General features: G+C 30.1%; 1 protein-coding gene across 1 annotated transcript in view; it reads left to right on the top strand.

Moving 5' to 3' along the window:
• Positions 1-22,709, top strand: part of LOC123302601 (forkhead box protein P1) — a 206,213-nt gene that overhangs the window by 63,436 nt on the left and 120,068 nt on the right. The window contains exon 3 of the mRNA XM_044885613.1: positions 7,080-7,202. Within this exon, the coding sequence (XP_044741548.1) occupies positions 7,080-7,202 (123 nt within the window). The remainder of the gene's footprint in view (positions 1-7,079; positions 7,203-22,709) is intronic.

The raw sequence follows: 22,709 nt of genomic DNA, 5'->3' as shown, positions 1-22,709 counted from the left end.
AACATAAAGTTAACATTAAAAATTTTTTACAAGTTTATATTTGCTTGTTATGTAATTAAAGGTAATAAAAATAAAAAAACAAGTCAACAACTTGTTCAATATTTTGTTACAAATAAATATTATTTTACTAAAATTATTTCTATTTACATTCAAGGTCAAGTGGATAAAAATTATTCTAATTATTTAATAAATTTATTTTTTATTTTTTAAAAATATATCGATTCAGGTGTAATTTTGGTGTAATTAAATATTGTCACTTTTCTATTCGTGACTTGACAAAAATTGCACAAAAAATGAATAAAAACTCAAAATAAACATTCTTTGTGGGTTAAGTGTTGATATTAAAATGTACAAATTCCAAAAACTTACAAAAATAAAATAAAATAATGTAAGTAATTATTAAAAATATTAAAAGTAAAAGATTCGTAGTTTTATAAAAATATAAATGCAGCTAAATAAAAATGTCACAAGTGAAATTTACAAAATTTAAAAAACCCCGATTTTTGGAAGCTATAAAATGTTCTCAATCTAGTAGGTTCAACCGTTTAGGGGCTACGATGCCACTGAGAAATACACAGATTCACCGATAAACACTTTGAACTTTTAAACACTCTTTCTTAAATCATTTAAGTGATGGTTAAGGACATCAGATGAGATGAAAAAGATACTTAGAGAGCCATCATTTTTTGGGACAAATTTTTGGAAACCTTGCGGTTCTTTTTATATACAATACCGGTAACATATACATACATAATATATACATATCAATCCCTTCTAAATATACTTAGAATCAGCGTCGCTTATTTGTGTATCAGCAAACGCACCTAACCATTTTATTAATATTGTTTTCACATATTATTTAACGATTTCTTTGAATTCATTCACGCTTCCATAAATATTACTCGACTCCTATTTCATAAAAAGCACTATTCTATCAATTTTTATTTTTTATTTATCTGATTAGCTGTTACTTGCAGCTTCGCACAAGATAATTAACTGCTTAACACAAAATTCCAGCGCTCGATTCTAATGTGGAAAATCTGTCTTTTCATATAATTTTGTGGAACATTCAATCGAAATCTTAAGAAGATTGTTTCCCTACAGTATTGTAAAAAAAAGGTTTGGTTTATTGCACGGCACATACTTATAAACCAAATTCATGCTTTGTACTCAATTAATGTGATTTTTTTTTAGCTTTATAATACCACGCAACTACATAAATATATAATATATTGTGTGCAAGTGATGCTTTTAAATTTGATAATATAGATATCGCTCTTCAATCATTAATAAACTTACTATAGTCGTCTTTGTTCATAAAAAAGTTAGATCTTCGATGAACTCATAATTAAATTAAAATTTTGTTTTGATACCATCGACAAACTTATATTTTGATGGTATTCTTATAAACTACAAGATTGTCGAAATATTTTAGACAGTTTTTTATCACTCTCTAGATTTTTTGATTTACAAATATCCAATTGAAAAGGATAACCGATATGATTCATCATTTTTTCAGCCAACTTTGAACGATAAAAAAATTAATAAAAATCCCGATGACCTAGGAATTTTTTATGATTTTTGGAATGTATTTCTAAAGTTTTATTGAAATCCCTAGTATTATTTAAATCTTGCATATCTTCTTAAATTATATTAAGTTCGAATCATGATTCGGCTAGAGTATCCGATACCAAAAAATCGAATATATTATATTATTCGTAAAATAGCGGTTGGGTTGAGCATTCACGAAACTACCTATACAATTTATATATAAAATACAAATCGAAGTAGCATAAATATTATTTAATTAAATATAAAGTTAGTTTTCTAAATCCCGTATACACATTTTCAATCTACCCCCATGTTTCTACTCAAATACCATAAAGTCGTATAGAATCAAACATAAGTCACATAGAATTAAAATATTCATTATCTATGGTTATTATAGTTTATATATATATATTATATAATATATATAATACGTATATATATTCATATTTACTGGATATTTTATTGAATATCCTGTTTGTCTTTCACCTCTATCAAAGGATAATGAAGGTCATACAATCAGGATACATTGCAATCATATAGTTTATTGTCGAGACATCTGGTGATTAATTTTGTAATTTAATTTAAGATATTGTTTATGAGGGTTTGTTGTGTAGACAATTTTGCTGATATGTTGGGATGTTGTTTAAGATTTTGGAGTTTTGAAAATTCGTGTTTTATATGAGCCACAATAGCTACTGAACTACACAGGTTAGGTTAGGTTGTATTGCCTGTTCACAAACGATATACTTAGGCTATAGAGCCCTTTGTGATATCATATATGTATTTTACTACCTTTTCCGGTAATAATTCCATTTATTCACCTCCTTACTTATTTTGAGAGGCTTAGTGATCCTTCTTCATGGATATACCATGCATTACATCAGCCCATCACTTCGACTAATTAAATTAATTTTTGTTGTTGCTGCGGGAATCGATCCCGCTACCGTAGGCATACCTCAAACGGTATTGGTTACGCCTAAACCAACTGAGCTACCAGGATTGACTACACAATTAGTCACAAGAATGTGAAGAAGAAGCTCGCCTGTACTCGTCTGAGTGTCACGTGTTATCATGGACTCGAATACAAAAAACTGAAATTTTAGCGAAGTCCTACTTCGCGAGAATGTGAAGGAAGCCTTCAAAACCATAAATTTCTCGTTGAAATATTGCTTCACTAACAATTTTTTTGCTTAAATTGCTCCTGCTCGATTTTTGTGTAGTGAAGAATTTTTCTTGGCTAATCAAAACTTTATTTGTATTAACTGAACCTTTCTTGAATTATTCTTAACACGCAAATTTCTTCTTGCTCCAAGAATATTTCTGTCCTTTTTCTAAATCCATGGTTATCGTTCCCATGGACAGGAACAGGAGTTCTAAAATGAAATCCAAGGTCGCCAATGTTTTCTGTTCTTAACCAACTCTGTTTAAAAAGTACATAATCCGATCTCTACTTGCGAGTATTTTGAAAAATCAACAAATATTAATATTTTTTAATAACAATTGTTAAACAAAAGTTCATAGGCGCATTTTATGCATCCTCATTTGTTTATCTAAGTTGATGAAAAAAATTTCACGATTGAGGGACTGATTTATATATATTAGTGAAAATGTATTGTTATTGTTATTCCCTTATTGAAGGGTGGTTTTTTCAAATCATCTACCCTTCTCAACACATTTATTTGTTTACGTGATACCATGAGGCGTAAATATATATTTTTACAGGGTGTAAAAAAAGAATCGGTACAGAGACAGTGAAACACTTAGAATACACCATTACAATCAGATGCTATGAACCTTTTATTGAACGGTTCATTTTAAAATATTAAAATTAAAAATCGTAATTTTTAAACTGTATATCACGTGACCTAAAACGCGGGTAAGCCCTGCTGTGATGTCATAGTGGTATGAGTCATAGACCATCAGCTAGTTCAGTGTAGACAGCTGGGTATAATATATACATAGATAATAAGTATTTATATTTATTATAATCAGATGTCTATGAATATATCTGTCAAACTTATTTGTGTTATTTCGTATAAAGATACCGATATTACGTCATCAAATTAGATGCCCGCGTTTTTGACAGTTTAAAAAAGGTTTAAAATTTAAGTTTTTGGCAAGAAAGTTTGTGTATTTTTCCGAAATAAATTTTTGGTGACTTTTTATTAGCAAAACTTCGTATTAGCTTCTTAATTTCCATGTTATTTTTTAGTATCGGTATTTTTTTTACACTCTGTTTATGGTAAAAGTAGCAGCAGTTCCTCGTTAGATGTGTATATGGGGAATGGATACTATTCTGGAATGGGTACTAAGAGGGTATTTGTTGTTTACTGATATTCTCTACTGTACACAATGCGAGTCGGTCGCCTTATGACGGTCTTGTGTTGGTAGCAACTATCGTGTCACCGACGCCGGCAATAGACGTAGTTGTTTTTCTAGACCAGGTTATTATTTATTTAGAGAAAATCGAATATTTACGAGCTTCATTGGTAAATCGGTTTAATCAAAAAAGTTTTGGTTGAGTTTTCTACTACTATTGTGTATATGTGTACCTCGAATTTTCGTCTTATTTTTATAGTGTAATAAAAATAATGTACTTAAAGTTTATTTATTTTTATTGTAAATATCTCGAAAAATTTTTTAATACATTTAATTGATTTAGTTTCTTTTGGAAATATTTTCCATCATTTAAATATTTTGATGTTTTTCTTTATTTTCTATCGATTTTCACATTCCAAAATTGACTCTTTATTTTAAATTTTAAAGTTTCGAAGAAAAAATTTCTCCCATTTAACTGATAATTTGATATGATCAAGTATAACTAAATTTTCGAAAACGTTTTTCTTTTTGGAAACTCATCAGCGATTTCATTTTCTGATAATTTTTAGTTGTCATATTAATCCTATTGACAATGGGTGAATAATTTAGATATCCCAGATTAGGCAATGTACGTAACTTGGTTTAAAAATTGGTTTAAAAATTATTTTGTCTTTTGTGAAAATTTTCTATTATCTCAGAAATATCTTATTTCTTAATGAGACGAACGTTTCAAATTGATTGAAAATTTGGGATCCTTTAATATTTATAATTCATCATTAATTCACAATTTTTAAGCTAAGAATAGTGATTCGAATATAATTTTCCGAGTTCCGTTTTCATATAGGAAAACATAAGTAAATTTGAAAAATCTGTCCATTGTGTTATACAATTTTAATAAACTAAACTCGATAAATTGTAATAGAAAATTCAAAGCAAAACCACCATAATATAGTTTATTGAAACAGAATTAAATGTTATTTGATGCAGCAGCGGTAAGAGGGGAGGGGGGGAGAGATGGCCTGTGAATGGAAATGGAGAAGAGAGAGATTTTGAAAACAATCCAGTAGTATTTCAGTGGTTTAATTTTAACCCATATACACCATATATATTGGTAAAGATAGTTGTTATTAGGTTCATGATGTATCTATATATATATCAAAAGGTTTTCCGTGAAAATAGATATAATTTTATACCTAAATAGTTATTATTTAAATTTATGATTTCGTTCAAATTATTTGTCTAGCCTGTTTTTTTCTAAGCGGTACATTTTTAGACCGTGAGTATATTTTTCGTCAAACCTAGAAAATGCGGGGGGGGGGGGGGTGAATCACGGAATTTGATAAAGAAATAAGAAAAAAAAAACAGAGTGATAATGTATATGATTGCCATAAAAAAGTCTTTCAAATAAAAGAATCATGATATCTCACATACAACTTGTTTAGTTTGAATTTCTATCATTTTAAATGGAAAACCTTTGGTATATATATATTTACCACCCTATTATCACCATACTACCGATATCACAAATACCAAGTGGTCATTTATTTCGTTTAGTAAAGATAAGCCGGATAATGGTTGCTATATGCTCTGTTTATGTGATATCTGTTGAGAGGTGGCAGTGTTTGTACTTTACGAATGACTATAATAACTACCAACTACCACTGTTTACCCTTCATTTATTGTGTCCTATTTTACCTTACACAATAATAATACCTGGACATTAAGTATTTTCCTAACATACACACGCTATCAAAAGTTTTACGACTCGATTTAACTATATACTTTGTGAATTAATTGTAATATTAGTTTAAAAAAGACATACTTTTGATCTAGTAGTCAACCCAATATTTGCGTACATTACCTTTATTTGGCTTGATCAAAATATTTATTATGACATAACATAAAATTTCCTTGTTCCTACTTTAAATTTTATCTATTATGTTTAACTTCTTCTGATAACTCACAACTTATTTTTTGAATGAAAAACCTAAACTTTGTACAAAAAATATAAATTGACAGATTGTAAATTGTTTTCAAAATATTCTCAAAATTCATGTCTATGCTGAATTGATTAAGAAAGTTTTAGTTTCTTGGGTAACACATCGTCGGTTTTTGAGATAGTTTGAATTTGTTGCACATTTTTTGATTTTATCTCCCAACCAGCAAATAAATTATAACGTTTCTAGCTTTCTTTCTATTCTAAAGCTACCATTCAATGACCCATTCTAAATTAAAAGCGAAGCGTATAAGTTAATAATTTTGTATGTAGCTCTTAAAATCTATTGAAAAATTGTCTAATTTTTGAATACTTTGTAAAGTTTTTTTTTTTTCAAATAAAAGCTTTAAGAGTCAGCAAACGCTTAAGGTTATATTTATGATAAGTACAAAAGTATAGAACACACTTCTAAGCACGTGACAATAACACGAATACTATCTGTATAGTCTTTGGTGTCCCAGGTAACGAAATATTTCGTTTTTGTTCAAATCATTCTAATTAAAATTTATTAATTCGTTTATTTATTTTAAGATACTAATAATTATAAACCTTTACATTTATTTTGTAATATATGAATCCAAAATCTCAACTACTAGAAGGTAAACAATCCGGAATATTAATTTTTTACTTTTTTGTGCATTAAAAACTACTTAACCGATTTTGATGAAACAATTATGGGACCACCTGGAGAGTATATCCTTTTAAATACAGAAATATCAAATTCGGTTTGCAGTTGGCGAAGAAATCGATGAAGTTACATAAAAATTGGTTCACAGATGAAAGAGGAAGATGAAAAGTTCTGTAACATAAATCGATCTCCGATTCTTTGAAGTGAAGAACATAATTTTTTAAAAGCGAGTGTGATTTAGACCACACGACTAAAGTAAAACTATTTTAGCTCCATCTTTTGATGTAAATACATGGTAAAAAACAAAGTTTTTAATATACATATGCTGGTTGACCGGAGCCCAATGTTCTGCCACTAAGCTACTGGGTCTTTGTGTTAATGACATAAGTATATCTTTGTATCTTCACTAATTTATATCTCCCTCTCAACTTGACCACACCTTTTGTAACAAGCTTGATCTCACTTTGTCGTAACATTCCGATCATGTATTCTCCAGTCTTTCTCCCCAAGTCAAGCATGACTAAAAAAGTTTTACTTCCATAGTAAATATTCGATTAAAGATTTTGTATTTTTGTGTGTTTTTAGGACGATGGTTCGATTATGGATCATGCGTTGGATGGTGACGGTGCATTGAATTTATCCACATCTCAACGGCCATCAACAACAACGACCCCAAACGGTGTTGACGACGACTTTGCTGATGAACAGGTTAGTTATATATTTCCTATCAATTTTTAAGATTGCTTGAAGAAAAATCAAATGTGATTCGAAACTGGTAGCGAACAAAGAAATTAACAATAAAATATCTAATTTATCTACGAAAAAGATTTTTATAATTTTTATTATTTTAAGGATGTTGCAAGCATAGTAGCTTCAAAAATATAAAGCCCATACATCCTTAAATAAAAATATTTAAATATATTCTATGTCATTTCTAATTATACTGCATGCATAAAAAAAAAAGAAAAAAATTCATTAGAAACAATAAAAAATTGTACTGAAAAAAAAAATCAATATTTTAACAATGCAAGAGGAAAAAAAATAACATTTTCCAATTGTATTTGGCACAATAACTATTGTTCAAAATATCTTTTTTATATCGAAAACATCTGCTATATAAGTGCAGAGTGTACTCGAAGAAGAAGATTGTGTAGCTCTTTCAATTAAGAAATACCAATGGATTATAGGGCTACGTGAATTATTATTGGGTGGCCTTTATTTTTTAACATTCCTCGTACTAAGGTACTTTCGGTAAAAATTTGGTATAGAAATTAAAGTTTATGTAAAGATATACTTAAATATTCTGATTTTGAGTTATAAAAGCACATTTTTGTTTTATTATATTAAAATTAAAAGTCGTAATTTTTAATCTGATTTATCACATGACCTAAAACACTAGCCGCAGAGGTGTCACATCATATAGGCAAAATTAATATACATTTTATTTATACATCTAATAATTACATACACGACTGTTGTTTTTACCAATATTATGTCATCAAAATGGCTGACAGAGTTTTTGCGATAATAAAAAAGGTTTAAAATTCAACTTAATTTTATGGTAAGAAAGCGTGCTTATTTTGCTGAAATATACATTTTTTTTTGCTTTTTATTAGGAAAATCAACATTTTAAAGTACTTTTTCAAACATAATAGAATTCCCTATTATCAATTTAAAAGGAGGTCTTATTAAGTATCCCAAAAAATCAGAACGAAAATCAAGCTTTTTGCTTTTTATTTTTTAAGTTAAAAAATGAAATAATTTCGGGTTGGAGAAAACAGTTAGGTTTTTTGAATTAGTACATTTATCTTATGTTCTTCAGTTCGGCTTTTGACACCTTTTTTTCATTCTTTGTTTTTTATATCGAAACTCAGTTTTTCTGAGAAGATGAGCTATAGGTTTTTGAGGTCAGACTTCGATGAATTCAAGGTTTCGGGGTGAAATTCATGGAGCTTTCATCGTCCTCCATACAGTACCTACAAGTGGGATCATCAGAGATCCCCAAGCTGAATACAGTCGAATGAGGTAAATGGGTTTAAAAAATCTTGGAAAATACTGTGTTATCAGAAGTGACTCCCTATAACATTGAAAAGGAAACAAACGTAATCATTACACACAGAATGCAAAAAAAACCTCATCCCATCGATTTCGATATCTTAGTTTCTTCTACACACACAGCATCATCATACCATATTCTTGAACAATATTAACTCCTTCTTTAACGCGACAATTCTCTCACGAATTACACTCTCAAAGTAGATTGTAGAGTTGAAACAAGAAGAATTGCCAAATTGGAGTATGAGTCAGTGGAGTGAGGGCGTATGAATGCTGCAAATATAGATGATGTTGGTACTTATTTTCTTCATCTTATGCATACCATTTGCATACATTAGTATTTATACGTTTTTATGAATGTCTTTTTGTGGTAGGGGGGCTTGTATTATGTCACGTGTTTTTTTGTTGTTGTTTGTGTCAGACGAAGAAAATAGTGTGAGGTTAGGTTGTAGTTGAATAGACATACAGGTAAATCTGATCAAATTATTATCAAGTTTACTAAATTTAAATCCTTAAAGAAAATTCTATGGTTTGTAAAGTTTGAATTAAATAAGATGTAAACCTGATATTGGTACCAGGCCTCAGAGACATTTCAGGGCATTATGATTTTGGGAGTTTGCGAATTGCAAGCTGAGGATATCTGAAGTCCTAAGACAAATATGTCTGAGTACAATCATGGGCGTTCCGAAGAGCCTATATCACTTCAAAGTTTCTCTATAAGCAAAATTATTGCGGCTATTACAAGGCTGTGGCTAGACGGCAGGCACACTGAACGACTAGGCCTATCAGCGCCCACGATTATTGCACGAAAAGTCGTGGTGGGAAGAAGAAAAAAGGATGCCTGATTTAAGTAAACCTTTTTTGACGACCTTTCTGACTGGGTAAATCAGGACGCCACAACTTTACCATGCATTGTCATCCAAACTAAATGTGCATGTAAAATTTCAGCTCAATTGGAAACCGGGTGGCTCAGCTCAGCTCAAGTGGATCAAATTTGACTTGGAAGATTTGATTAGAGACAGGTTAAACTACATAAAAGCTTGTAAAAACGAGAAAAAGACACTTTTAAATAGATTATTATCCACCCAACAGGAGTCAGGATTGTATTCTCAAACAGATAATCATACAAATTTTCAATGTTATATTTTACTCGCCAAAAGGATCATAAATTTAAACAATTATAAAAAAAAAGTGTTGAATATTACAACAGCGGCACGGCTTGTGCAAAATATGTGGTTACCCACAAAACCTCAACCATATTATGACCTTCATAAATAAATAAAAAGATTATTCAATAAACATTTAAAAAAAAATCTACATGAAAATGAATAAATTTAACTCCTTTGAGGGTGAAAATAAAGTGTTTATAAAGAATGGATGGAAAAAAATTTAATACTGATTTGTCCTGCGAAATTTTAATTAATAATGTAGAAAAAAAAAAGTTTTTGATGCCACGGTACACAAAAGGGGTTGAAGTTTAGGGGGGTTAGTAAGGAACAAACAACAATGTTTTATTATACTGTGTGTGAAGAAATTTTTCATTTTAAAAAACATACGTATAGTTTAAATCGGTTTTAACGACATCGCGCTTATAACGATCAATCGTCTCTTACGATGAATTGGAAAGGTATCAATTTAATCCAAATTTGAAAAAAATTTGATGTTTCAGTGTGTTTTTAACGACCCTGCATCATTTTCCCTCAGAGACTGACGCTTTTTTTTTGTATAAGCTTCAACAAATTATTTCCGAATGACACTTTTGTCAGAATATAATTATTACGTCGCGATAAAATGTACATGTCACTTATAAAGACTATAAGACCTAAGTGTGTCCTTCGTGGACAGCCAATATAACCTAACCTAACCTAACCTAACCTAACCTAACCTAACCTAACCTATAAAGACTATCCAGATGTATTTATATTTGTTTACTAATTTTTGTATACAATTTTAAACGTCAAAGTCTTTCGATTATTATTGATGTTTTTTATGATACAAGAGCATATATGGCGCTTAACATGAATTCAAGAGACCCGAATTCAACTTCTGGTATGTTTGTTTTATTTCGATTCTCTTTAATTACTATCTGATATAATTGTACGAATTACTTGATGAATACATGTCATTATATACGATTTTGACTGTACTTTATGTGAAGAAATTTTTCATTTTAAAAACATACATATTCGCATTCTAAGTTGTATGCTATGTAAACGAACAACGCTTTCGATGCCGCTGTCGACAAGCAAGTAACAAGAAAACTTATGGACGGAAATTACAAATTAAAAATAAAAAAAACCCTTTTTTTTTCATATAACTTAGTCTGATACATTTTTTTATATACTTTTTCTACGATGGTATTTTGTTAAGAAATGAAGTTTATTCACATGCAAAGTTTTCCTCTACTGAGTGTCCCAGAAAATATTTCTTGTTCTCGATTTCGATGAAATTCATTATACTTAGTAAAAATGATCAAAAAAATACGAAAATTATGGTCATTTCAGGCTCTGATTGATAGTTTTCCATAAATACCATCTTCGTGTAAAATCCTATTTTTGATATGAACTTGTGAACTTTTATTTATGGCACTAACCAAACATGTACGTGAAATTTAAACTTATTCGAACGCTAGCAAGTATCAGATTTTGGAAATGGATCATCCTAGAAATAGAGCCATAATAAGCACAGGTACTTTAGCCTTTTTTTACATGCGATAACTCGACATAATCTAAACAAACTCGAAGTTATCTAAATGACAAAGACTTTTTTGTTATTCATTAAAAAAAATTTGATTTTCGATATTAATGACAAAGAAATTGCCTCGACGATTCATCCGTTCCCTCAATTGTTCCCAATTTTCAACCCCCGAACTAAAGTAAAGGATGTTATAAGTTGGACCGCTACGTGTGTGTGTCTGCCTGTCTGTGGCATCGTAGCACCTAAGCAAATGAACCGATTTTGATTTTTTTGGTTTCGCTTGAAAGGTAATTTAATGGCGAGTGTTCTTAGATGTGTTTCAAGTATGAGTTTAGGGTTTATTTAAAAAAATTTTAAATTTCACTTTTTGTATGATCCTTCTTTTGAATAAACAGTTAGACAAATTATGTAAAAGTTTAACAGGTATTTAAGACCGAAATCAAGTATGCTATGCAAGAAAACAAACTAATTTTCAATTATTTTCCTCGAATCGGAAATTTTACAATTAACGTTTCTTTAATTATAAAAATAGAAGAAAAAAAATACAATTTTGCAATAATAATTCTCTAATGACATCTATCAAGCCGAGCAAAGCGCGGCGTGTCCTCAGGTGTAAATTAAAAGTGCAATTCGTTAAGCGGGGATGAAGAAAGTAACACAATTGTTATAAGGGCAGTTATATGTAGCATACAATTGCAGTTTTATTCTTACCACGTTTGTTTTTTTCTATTCGATGTGCTATATCGTGATTTATTAAAATTCGTTGTAGAAACTTCGAAGACGTATATATATATATTATGTATATTCCGTTTCTTCATCCATGATCAATGCATTATATTTTTTTCCTTCGGAAATTAAGATATTTCTGTGTTCTAATTAGAAAAAATACAAATCAAATCGTGACATGTCCTCCGTGTACAAGAAATGACTGCTTCGGTTTTACCAGCTCCTAGTATTTGATTTTTCAATAGAATTTCGTATTTTTATTATACCATGTATATGAAATATATCAAGGTATACTAAGTTTAGTCCCAAGTTTGTAACGCTTAAAAATACTGATGCTATGAACAAAATTTTGGTATAGGTGTTCATGAAATCACCTAATTAGTTCATTTCCGGTTGTCTGTCTGTCGTCTGTCCGTCTGTCATCACGATAAGAGATATCAAGCTGAAATTTTTATAGCTTCCTGAGGACGTAACAAAATAAGTCGAGTTCGTAAATGATCAACATAGGTCAAGTTGGTCCTAGGTCCGTAGGGCCCATCTTGTAAACCGTTAGAGATAGAACAAATGTAAAAATTGTTCCTTATAAAAAAATAATCAACTTTTGTGTGAAACATTTTTTCGTAAACATCTCTGTTTACCCGCGAGAGTGCAAACTATGCGCAAATTGTATAGTATGCATTATATGGGAATATCAGTTATATATATGTGTGACATGTATGTATGTGTAATGTGATAAAGTAATCAACATTGTCTATACATGGTATTTCAACAATTAACTCAGTCAATTGTTTGTTTTCACTTGTTTCTTACAAGAATATGCTTTTATCAGGTCAGCTTAAATTCAAAAATAAAGTTGCTGTAACCAGAATCAAAACTTTTTTTTTAGCTTGGTAGCCTTTGAATCTATAACTAAGCATCCTTTATCAATCTAGATAACACTCTCATCAATAAATTAGATTATATTGTATCAGAAACGGAAGTATAACATTAAAATCGCGAATATCTCTATTATTTCAGTAAGTCGACTTACTTTTCAGTAAATAAAATATAAAAATATATTTAGATCATGATTTTTCATTCTCTTATCTTAAATTTTCTGTGAAAAGCCACCTAGCTACGATGTCATTTTTAGTATATGGAGGTATTGAGAACAACTAGAACTCCATCTTTATCACAAACGTCCCATGCATTTATTTTTTAACATGAATTATTGAGAAAAATATATGAAGTTTACAAAAAGTTTAATTATTCATTATCGGTCTTGTTATACGAAAAAAAAAATTGAATTTATATTCTCTGATTAAAAATTTATTAACTGTTACTACTTGAAAAAATAAATGTGTTCACAACGCCGCTACTTGATCCATTGGGGTACGTTCACAATACCATTTCGATAGATAAACACACACACAGCATGCGAGGACTTAATTGTATTAATTAATAGCAAACTCAAACAATTACATAATAATTTTACGGGGAACGTAAAGAAGCAACGATTCAATTAAAAAATGTGCTCATTATATTTGGGAAAATAAAAAAATAAAATAAAAATACACTTTAATATTTATATAAGTTGGAAAAATCCATCATATATTCATTAAATGTTTAACGAAAAAAAAGTACGAAAAAGAAAATCATTCTAACTCTTGAATAAACAACCCTTAAATATTAATTATGAATGGGACGTCCATTTAGTGATGATAAAATAACTCTCCATTTACTCTACCCCCACCCTTCCTCATTCTCTCTTATTCAATGAGAAAAAATCACAGGGATGAGATTTGTTAATATCGACAATATGTACAGAATGATTCAACATTGTAAGTATTGCACTGAAAATAAATTAAAAAATTAATTTATAGTAATTTTCTTAAAATTTTATACCCATTTTATAAATAGAAGGCCATTATCTGTCACTAAACTACCTATTTAAAAATTTTCAACCACCTCGAAAAATGAAGTTTCAAGAAAAACGCGTTTTAAGTGTGAGAGACAATTTCGGCAAGTAACTCGGATAATAATATAAGGTACTCACTTTGGTTTAATCGGCGATCCCAGATTCATACATTGGGCATTCTTCTACTTCATATGCAATGTTTTGAAAAAGTTATTTCTGTTAACCGAGCTGGTTTTCCTTCTTTTGAAGCAGCAGTAGCCCGCAGTACAGAGCGATCAATTTGAACTTCGTTACCAGAAAATCCGCTGTATCTCCCGAAATAGAATTTAGAAAAATTCGTTTAAGGGAAAAAAAAAGATTTCATCAAATTTCTAGGCCAGAATACTGCGTAAAATATCTAGGACTTTGGATGTAGACCATACTCGGAATAATTATCTAAGGCAAGAATATGAGTCCTTATCGTCGTAAAACTGGCATATTAAATACATTACCGCAATTAAAAGAAGGGAGATGGCTGTTATTTCCTTGAAAAATAAATACACCTTCTAAAAACGAAATAGTGAAAAGTATAAAAAATCACTATTTTGTAGTGACTATTTGTTAGTGAATAGTCACTACTTTCACTATTTCAAACTTAAAAGAGAATCTCTTGTGGTTGTGGAATTCCAAATATTACACAAGGCATAAGTTTGTTCCTGGTCCCTAAAATAAAAGACAACCCACTTGGATTATTAAAGTTTCATCGGAGATAATAGATATACGCCTGTCTTTGCTCGTAAATACCTACAGTTAAATCAAGTTTATTAAAGCTGTAGGGCTTATGGAGCACCTTTGAAGAAAATATCTTCTTAGACTTATTTCAACCTCGGTTAGGCTAGGCAAGGTAAGTTTAGGTCATATTGACTGTCCACGAAGCACACACTTTTCATTTATCAGCTCCTCAATTTCAGAGGCTGAGTGCACCTTGTTCATGCATATACCATGCACTACACCAGCCCATCACAACTATTTTTCTTGCGACGCCGGGAATCGAACCCGCTACCCTAATCATACCGCGGACAGAATTGGTTACGCCTTAACCAACGGAGCTAATAGGGCGACCTAACCTAACCTAACCTACTTTAACCTCAAATTTAATCAAATCAAATTAAATCGTTGCGTTGGTCCCAGGAACAAATTTGAAATTATCCTGTATAAAAAAAAAAAAATATTTCACATTCACAAGTGTAATGAGAAATTAAAAAATAAAGAATAACGGCAGTTGTCTTATGAACATTTTTACCCGCGAAAAGCATCTTCTATTGGACGCGTGTTAATTAAAATTACTTGTCACTTTTTAAAACACAAATTCATACGAACAACATTCCCTTCCCTTCAAACCAGTATTCAAACACTCACTCGCTTAAGAACGCTCTCATACTTCATACTTCATACATCCATACAAGTGTTTGTTTGTACGATTTATATACAACTCTATTGCTGCTTGTGTTAGAAAAGAACTCGACACATTTGTAGCTAGACGAATCATTTTAAATCAAAAAAGGCTAAAATGAAGAGTTTTTATGTACCTCAACCTATCGGGCCAGTTTTTTTTTTTTATGTTCAGGAAGGTCCATATATCAAAATCTACATCTAACTTTTTACCGCTAGAAAATTTGGCCATTGCTATGGGCCAAAAAAGCTCATTATTATAATAGATGATTTTTGAAAATTTTAAAACCTTGAAAATATGCAACAAAATGGGCCAGAAACGTACAGTAGGGGGTTTTCGGGATCGCCTCATTATTCTGAAGCCAGAATTTCGATATACTCCCCCCTCCTGGGGTAATCCACCCCACTGATCCAAATTGAATATTTACAGAAAATTGCATTGTTAGGTCAATGAAGGGCGAAAAACCCTAAGAAAGAGGGGAGTCTATCCCGAATATAACTTCGGAATCGTGAAAAGTGACCCCTAAAAACTCCCGAGTATATTTTTTTGGCTCATTTTGTCAAATATTTACAGAATCCTGCTGTTTTGGACCAACGGGGGCGAATAACCCCAGAAGAAGCGAGTACACCTTCAATCTTACTTTGGATTAGTGATCAGAGACCCCGAAAACCCCCGAATATACGTTTCTGGCCCATATTTTCAAGGTTTAAAAATTTTCAAAAATTACCTCATAAATGAATTCTATTGATTAGCCTATTGGGTCCATAGCAAAAACCAAAACTTTCTAGCGGCAAAAAGTTAGATGTAGATTCCGATATATGGACCTTCCTGATCATTTTTAAAAAAAACTGGCTCGATAGGTTGAGGTACATAAAAATTCTCTATGAAATGCTAAAATGACACGACTAAGCATATATCGAAGTATAAGAATTTTCATAATCAGTGTTTTTAATAAGAGGGTGTACGTTTTTTTTTTTCGAAGTACATTCCATTATTTTATTTTTGTCACTGTCATTGAGTTAAAATGAAACTTGGGGAGGTTATGTTTAATAATATTGACGTTTTTAAAAAAAATTTAAAATTGTTTGTGTATTCGATTTTAATCAGTTCGAATTTCTTATTATGTTCTTGATTTATTAATTTTTTGGGTATGCAATTATTTTCATGCTAAATTATGATGATTAAGTTTGGTTGAAAAGCTTGGCCAACAGTGATAAATTCGAAAGGACAGAATCTTCCATGGTATATGCATGAAAGAGGTGCACTCAGCCTCTGAAATTGAGGAGCTGATAAATGAAATTATCAGTGAAAGATTGTCCTTCGTGGACAGCCAATATAACCTAACCTAACCTAACCTACAGTAAAAATATTACATGGTGTTATTGAGTTGAGATTAATTTATATCCAAATAGGTTATATCGAAAATTGTCCGTCAAATCATGTAGAATTCGTGTTTGAGTAATAAAATTAATTCACAGGTGGTTTCTGATTGATTGATGATGTATAAAAAAAAAAATAAAAAAAAAATAAAAAAACAGAAATAAAACAAAAAAAGTTTGATAAAAAGTTGTTTAAACAGACAAATATTAGTAGTATTTGATAGTTAGATTGTGTTTATTATATAGTTTGCGAACATAACCAACAAGTTTTGACGTTTGTTTTACATAATTTACATACATGCATACATACAAACGATGTTATAACACAAGTTTATTGTTAACAAAACAAATGGACAACATCCATCGCCTCTTTTATTGTACTACAAACCGCACCGTACTCAACGGAGAATACTATCTCAGTACTCTTATGCCTCTCGCTAGTCTGTATTCATTCTAGGAGCTGGTGACATTCGAGTATGCCACTTATTTCCCAGCGTTATCCGGATAATTTCCGTAAATTTCTTGAAAATTCTCTCTACTTGAGTTTGAATTCGACTCACACACAGACAAAACTCCCTTACCACAATTTAAAAAACCCCCTACTAATTTTTCGAATACTTAACCCTAAACTCGCATTTGAACCTTTTCTAAACTGAGCCGATTTGGAAGATCATCGCCAATTTTCATGTAATTGCCTATATGTAAGGAAAAGTACTAAAATATTGAACTTTGTCTTTGTACAGCTCCAGGTGTCGCCAGCTTCTGGAGTGATATCACACGGTGTTCAAAGTACCCAACTAAGTTTATTTCCATGGTATTAAATATCGTTACAATCGTATTTGTCATTAAAAATAAAAAAAATAAATTTTTTTATCGCGCACATATTATACCGGTATATGTTATTGAGAATTATCATTTTTTATTACATTTTTATCATGAAAAAAATATAGAAATTCTAAGCAGTTAGAAAATAAGATCGCACACAAGCGTCATAACTAATTTTTCTTTAAAAGGTATTAATTTTTTCAATTAATTATAAAAGTACTAGCTTGATACTCGCCCACTTCGTTGGATTTAAAAGTCAAGATTGGTAAACCCACCTATCTCTCACTTATTCCCCTTCCATAGTTCGAAAAAATGGTAGAGATTGGTGTACGCAGGTAAAATATATGTACAGTATCAATTTTTTTAAATCATAATTCATTGAGTATATCAGAAAAGAAGGCCATGAGTTTTTCGCTATTACTATTTTATTCTGATGTATGAGCTATATTATTGTTAAAGTTCATTCAAATCCATTCATTAGTTTTTACGTGAAAGCGTAACAAAGAAACAAACAAACAAACATCCTTACTTTCACATTTATAATATACGTGTATGGATTAAGAATTAGTCAATCTTGTATCTTTTTCATTTAGTACACAAAACTGCTAGGAACATTTCGTTTAAAAAAACGAATATTATAGCATTTGTAGAGTCAAAAACTAATTTTCTTGAGTTAAGTATTGAGATCATTGACTCATTAAATATTTACTTGTTTTAAAAACATAAGCTTCTACTTCAAACCAGTAATTTTTTTTACAGCGTATTTCAATTTCATTGCGTCTGTATGTTAATTTGTATATTTAACGTAAACTTGCAAATTTCGAAAAGATTCAGAAGTTTGTTTAAAAGTTTGTAAAAATTCAACAACCATTTTTGTCAGTGTATATAGTTTTCGAAGTAATCTATAATCGAAATAAGTTGATAATATCGAATGAACGCTTTTTAATGCTTCCATGACTTGAATTGTTTCTCATTACCTACACCAATGAGTTAAATAAATAACCATTACAATACTAGATCACGCGAGGGCATGATACGAAGGTAAATGATGATGTTATTTAAATGTCGAGAACTTAAAACTCTATGTATATTCCAAAAACTAACCGAGCGAATGGTCCGTCTGATGATTGTTCACTGTATCCTACATACATCGTTACATATTTACAGGTTGTCCCCCCACCCCCAGCCAAAAACATTGTCTTTATTGCAGAACGTTTTCTCGTAAATATTCTTAAACTTTTTAAATCATAACCTCTACATAATTTTAAATAAACTTATTTTTACTTATTATTGAATGATGTTTGAGAATGAAAATATTATAGCTTTACTTAATTTAAGCATATTTCTATCACAAGTTTTTTTGATTTACTGAGTACGACTTATATTAAACTTACGAAAGTACACGAACAATCCCGAAAATTTCCGAGATAAAATTTTTTTTACACTTTTACTCTCGTGATGAGAGAAATTCTCACAATTTTTTGAATGACTTAAATGAAATATATTTTATTAAAACTGTAGATTGGTGTTTTAAGTTTGACCACAATGTGTGTGTGTTTGTCTGTCTGCCTGTGGCTTCGTAGCGCCTAAACGGATGAACCCATTTTTATTTTTTTTGTTTCGTTTGAAAGGCAATTTAATGGATAGTGTTCTTAGCTATGTGCTCAAGTGCGAGTTTAGGGTCCCGTACCCGAACAAACTGAAAAACAGGTAATGATCTTCAAAATCGGTTCAGTTTGGAGAATGCTTTAAGAAAAAAGGTATTTTAATGGAAAGTATTCTTAAAATCGTTTCAAGTGCGAGCTTAGGATTCCGTACTCGAAAAATATGTGGAAGGTTTTTTAAATTTTATAAATTTTACTTATGATGAGAAGCCATCTTGTATTTATTGAAGCTTTCCACTGTTTTGCAAATCGAGTAAAATGGTAGTTGCTTTTAATACTTGCTGCCTTCGTGGTTCTCGCATACATAAAACGTTAACGTTAACGTGAATATGGATGTTGAATGTGTATCTCACAAATGAAGAAGTATGAAGGTATGAGAGACTTTAGTTAGGTTATGTGTCTCTATTTGAATTCGTACGAATCAACCAACCACCCATTTCTGAAACCGTTTGTTTAGTTTACTGGCACAAAGAAAACAAGCACTTGTTTATTCTACTAGAAATAGCATCCAGATGCTCGAACAACCCCGATATATGTGAATAGTTTTCATACATTTAAAACCAACATATATACTCCTACTAAACGAACGAACTAAACCATCTCCACGCTGTTCTCATGTCCGTTTTTCGTTTCTTCCCTGATTAAATAAACGGTACATTGTTACTACTCTCAACTCTGTTGTATGGAGAAAATGTGTTCTTTTAATAAGAAAATATTTCCACAAATTTTTCACACGTTAGTTTTTGTTTTATATAACAAACATGTGTAAATATAGGTGTCTCGTTGTTTATAGAATTCAGATATGTGAGTGTCCTTAAGGTAGTACATTCGTTAAAATCGAATATCAAAACGATTGTCATTACTTTTCATAACTGTTAGGATATAGTGTGGAAATTAGAATTAAAGTAAATATTTTACTTAAGGTAGTACGAGCGCCAAGGCAAATTAAGACATGTGTTTGAAATTATTTGTACCTTATATTACACTAGAGTGATACCCACCCGCTTCGCTGGGTTTAAAAGTAAAGATTGATCAAGATTGCTCTCGCTTATCCCCTTTCTATAACACTCGAAATAATGATAAGGATTGTTTCACACAGGTGAAATATATGTATGGTTTTCTATTTTTTTAAATGTATAATATTCGTAATTATTCATTGAGTATATCAGAGAAGATGGCTGTGAAATATTTTATATTGATTATTTTTACAGAAATCTGTAATTTATGATAATGTCAAATTAAATTAATTTTTAAATTTTTTTTTATTTTTTTATTAATATATCTTTATAAATTATATATCATGTGTTATTCTGGTATACCAGCTATATTGCTCTACAGTACAGTCTCATTAAACACTATTCGCTTAGTCTAACAATCAAACATGCTTACTTTCGCATTTATAATATATAGAGATGTGTGTGGCTATCTAAGAGTGGATGATATCTTTCTTTACTTACATTACAATTGTATCATTAACAGTGTCTATACATGGTATTTCAATAATTAACTCAGTCAATTGTTTGTTTTCACTTGTCCAAAAAAACTGAAATTAGTTTTGTTTTTGAACTATTTGTTCGTTAAAATCGTGAAAAACAAAATATGATAAGAAAACTGTTGTTTACAATAATTTTAACTACTTTAAACAGTTGTTGAATATAAACATTCGAACATTCGAACATTCGACTGGAAGAAGAATTAAAGGGTAGAAAATATATTATATATTTTATAACATATTAATATAAGCAAAGCATCTATCTATAATATATGAAAAATTGTATTTGTGAAAGATATTAAAGAAAACAATGCCTACAGCAATAAAAGTTAATTATAATTTATAAAAACAACTTACAATTTATTTTAAATGTTCAAACTCTCTCTCAAAAACAAAAAAAAACTATGAACAAAAAATATGAAAATATTATTTATAAAAAAATATAATAAAATATTTATTCACTAACTTTTGCAAATCAATTGAATTAAGGTACTTTTCCATCCGTACAATTAGTTTTCCTTAAAATCTAATTCAATAGAAAAACAAACAATTGACTGAGTTAATTGTTGAAATACCATATATAGACAGTTTTGATGATATAAATAAAGAAAGATATCTAAATTACTCTCTTAAATAGTCACACATACATAACTGATATTCCCATATTAATACATACTATAAAATTTGCACCTAATTAGCGCCTTCGTGGGTAAACAGTGATGTTTACAAAAAAATGTTTCAAACAAATGTTGTTGAAAAAGTAGTATTGTTTTATAAGGAACATTTTTGACATTTTAATTTTTGTAACAAGCCTCAAGCTTGTACAAATAGTCGGGCATGAGTGACTACTAGATAAAATTATTTTCTACTGTTTAGTACAATAAAAGCTTGTCCCTTAAAACGTATTTTTTATTAAAAATTTTTCTATAACAAAGTGTTTTTCTTCTCAATTCTAAAGGAGACAGTTTCGTTAAAAAGAAGTAATGGTCAAAGTTTTTGAATAAAATAAATACGGACCTGTTTCATCACATTATCCAGAATTAAGTGAAGAACCCAGAGTTTTAAACAACTACACAAATAGATATAATAATAACACACATATATAATATATATAGGACCCCTATGCAAATCAAGTATACTATGCTAGCTAGGAGTGGAGTAGCAGGATAATACAAATACTAGAAAATTTTAAATAAATATATGGTTTATGTATGTTTTATTTAAACTGTTTCAAAACAACATCTCACACCATACCATTACCATCATACCATTACTAATGTTAAATGGATGTTACGATTATAACTCTGCATATCGTCTTGTTCTTTGGGCAAATCATGTGTGGGCAAGGTGGCAAAAACGGGTGGAACATATCTGTCCTTATATATTATAAATGTGAAAGTAAGCATGTTTGTTTGTTTGTTTGTTTGTTTGTTTGTTACGCTTTCACGCATAAACTAGCGAATGGTTTTTAAGGAAACTGTTCAGCAAAATAGTTGATACATCAGAATAACACATGAGATATAATTTATAAAATAAAAAATAAAAATAATAAATTTAATTTGACATTTGAAATTACCATAAATTACAGATTTCTGTAAAAATAGTCAACATAAAATCACAGCCATCTTTTCTGATATACTCAATGAATAATTACTATTATACATTTAAAAAAAATAGAAAACCATACATATATTTCACCTGTGTAAAACAATCCTTACCATAATTTATTCTTACCATCATTATTTCGAGTGTTATAGAAAAGGGATAAGCGGGATAAACCCAGCGAAGCGGGTGGGTATCACTCTAGTTAATTTATTAAGTTACATTTAAAAAAATTAAATGTAAAACAATTCATGGCCTTCTTTTCTGATATGCTCAATGAATTATGGCTATTTTAAACTTTAAAAAATTGAAAACTGTGTATATATTTTAGCTGGGCTTTACTTTTAAGGCCAGTGAAGCGGGCGAGTATCAAGCTAGTATCTATATAAATTTTATACACACATAACATACAACGCCATCATTGAAAAACATTTTCACATGTTTCG

The sequence above is a fragment of the Chrysoperla carnea genome, chromosome X (assembly GCF_905475395.1).
Source record: "Chrysoperla carnea chromosome X, inChrCarn1.1, whole genome shotgun sequence".
Classification (NCBI taxonomy): domain Eukaryota; kingdom Metazoa; phylum Arthropoda; class Insecta; order Neuroptera; family Chrysopidae; genus Chrysoperla; species Chrysoperla carnea.
The sequence above is the reverse complement of the archived record's forward strand: the minus strand, read 5'-3'. Positions and strand labels throughout refer to the sequence as shown.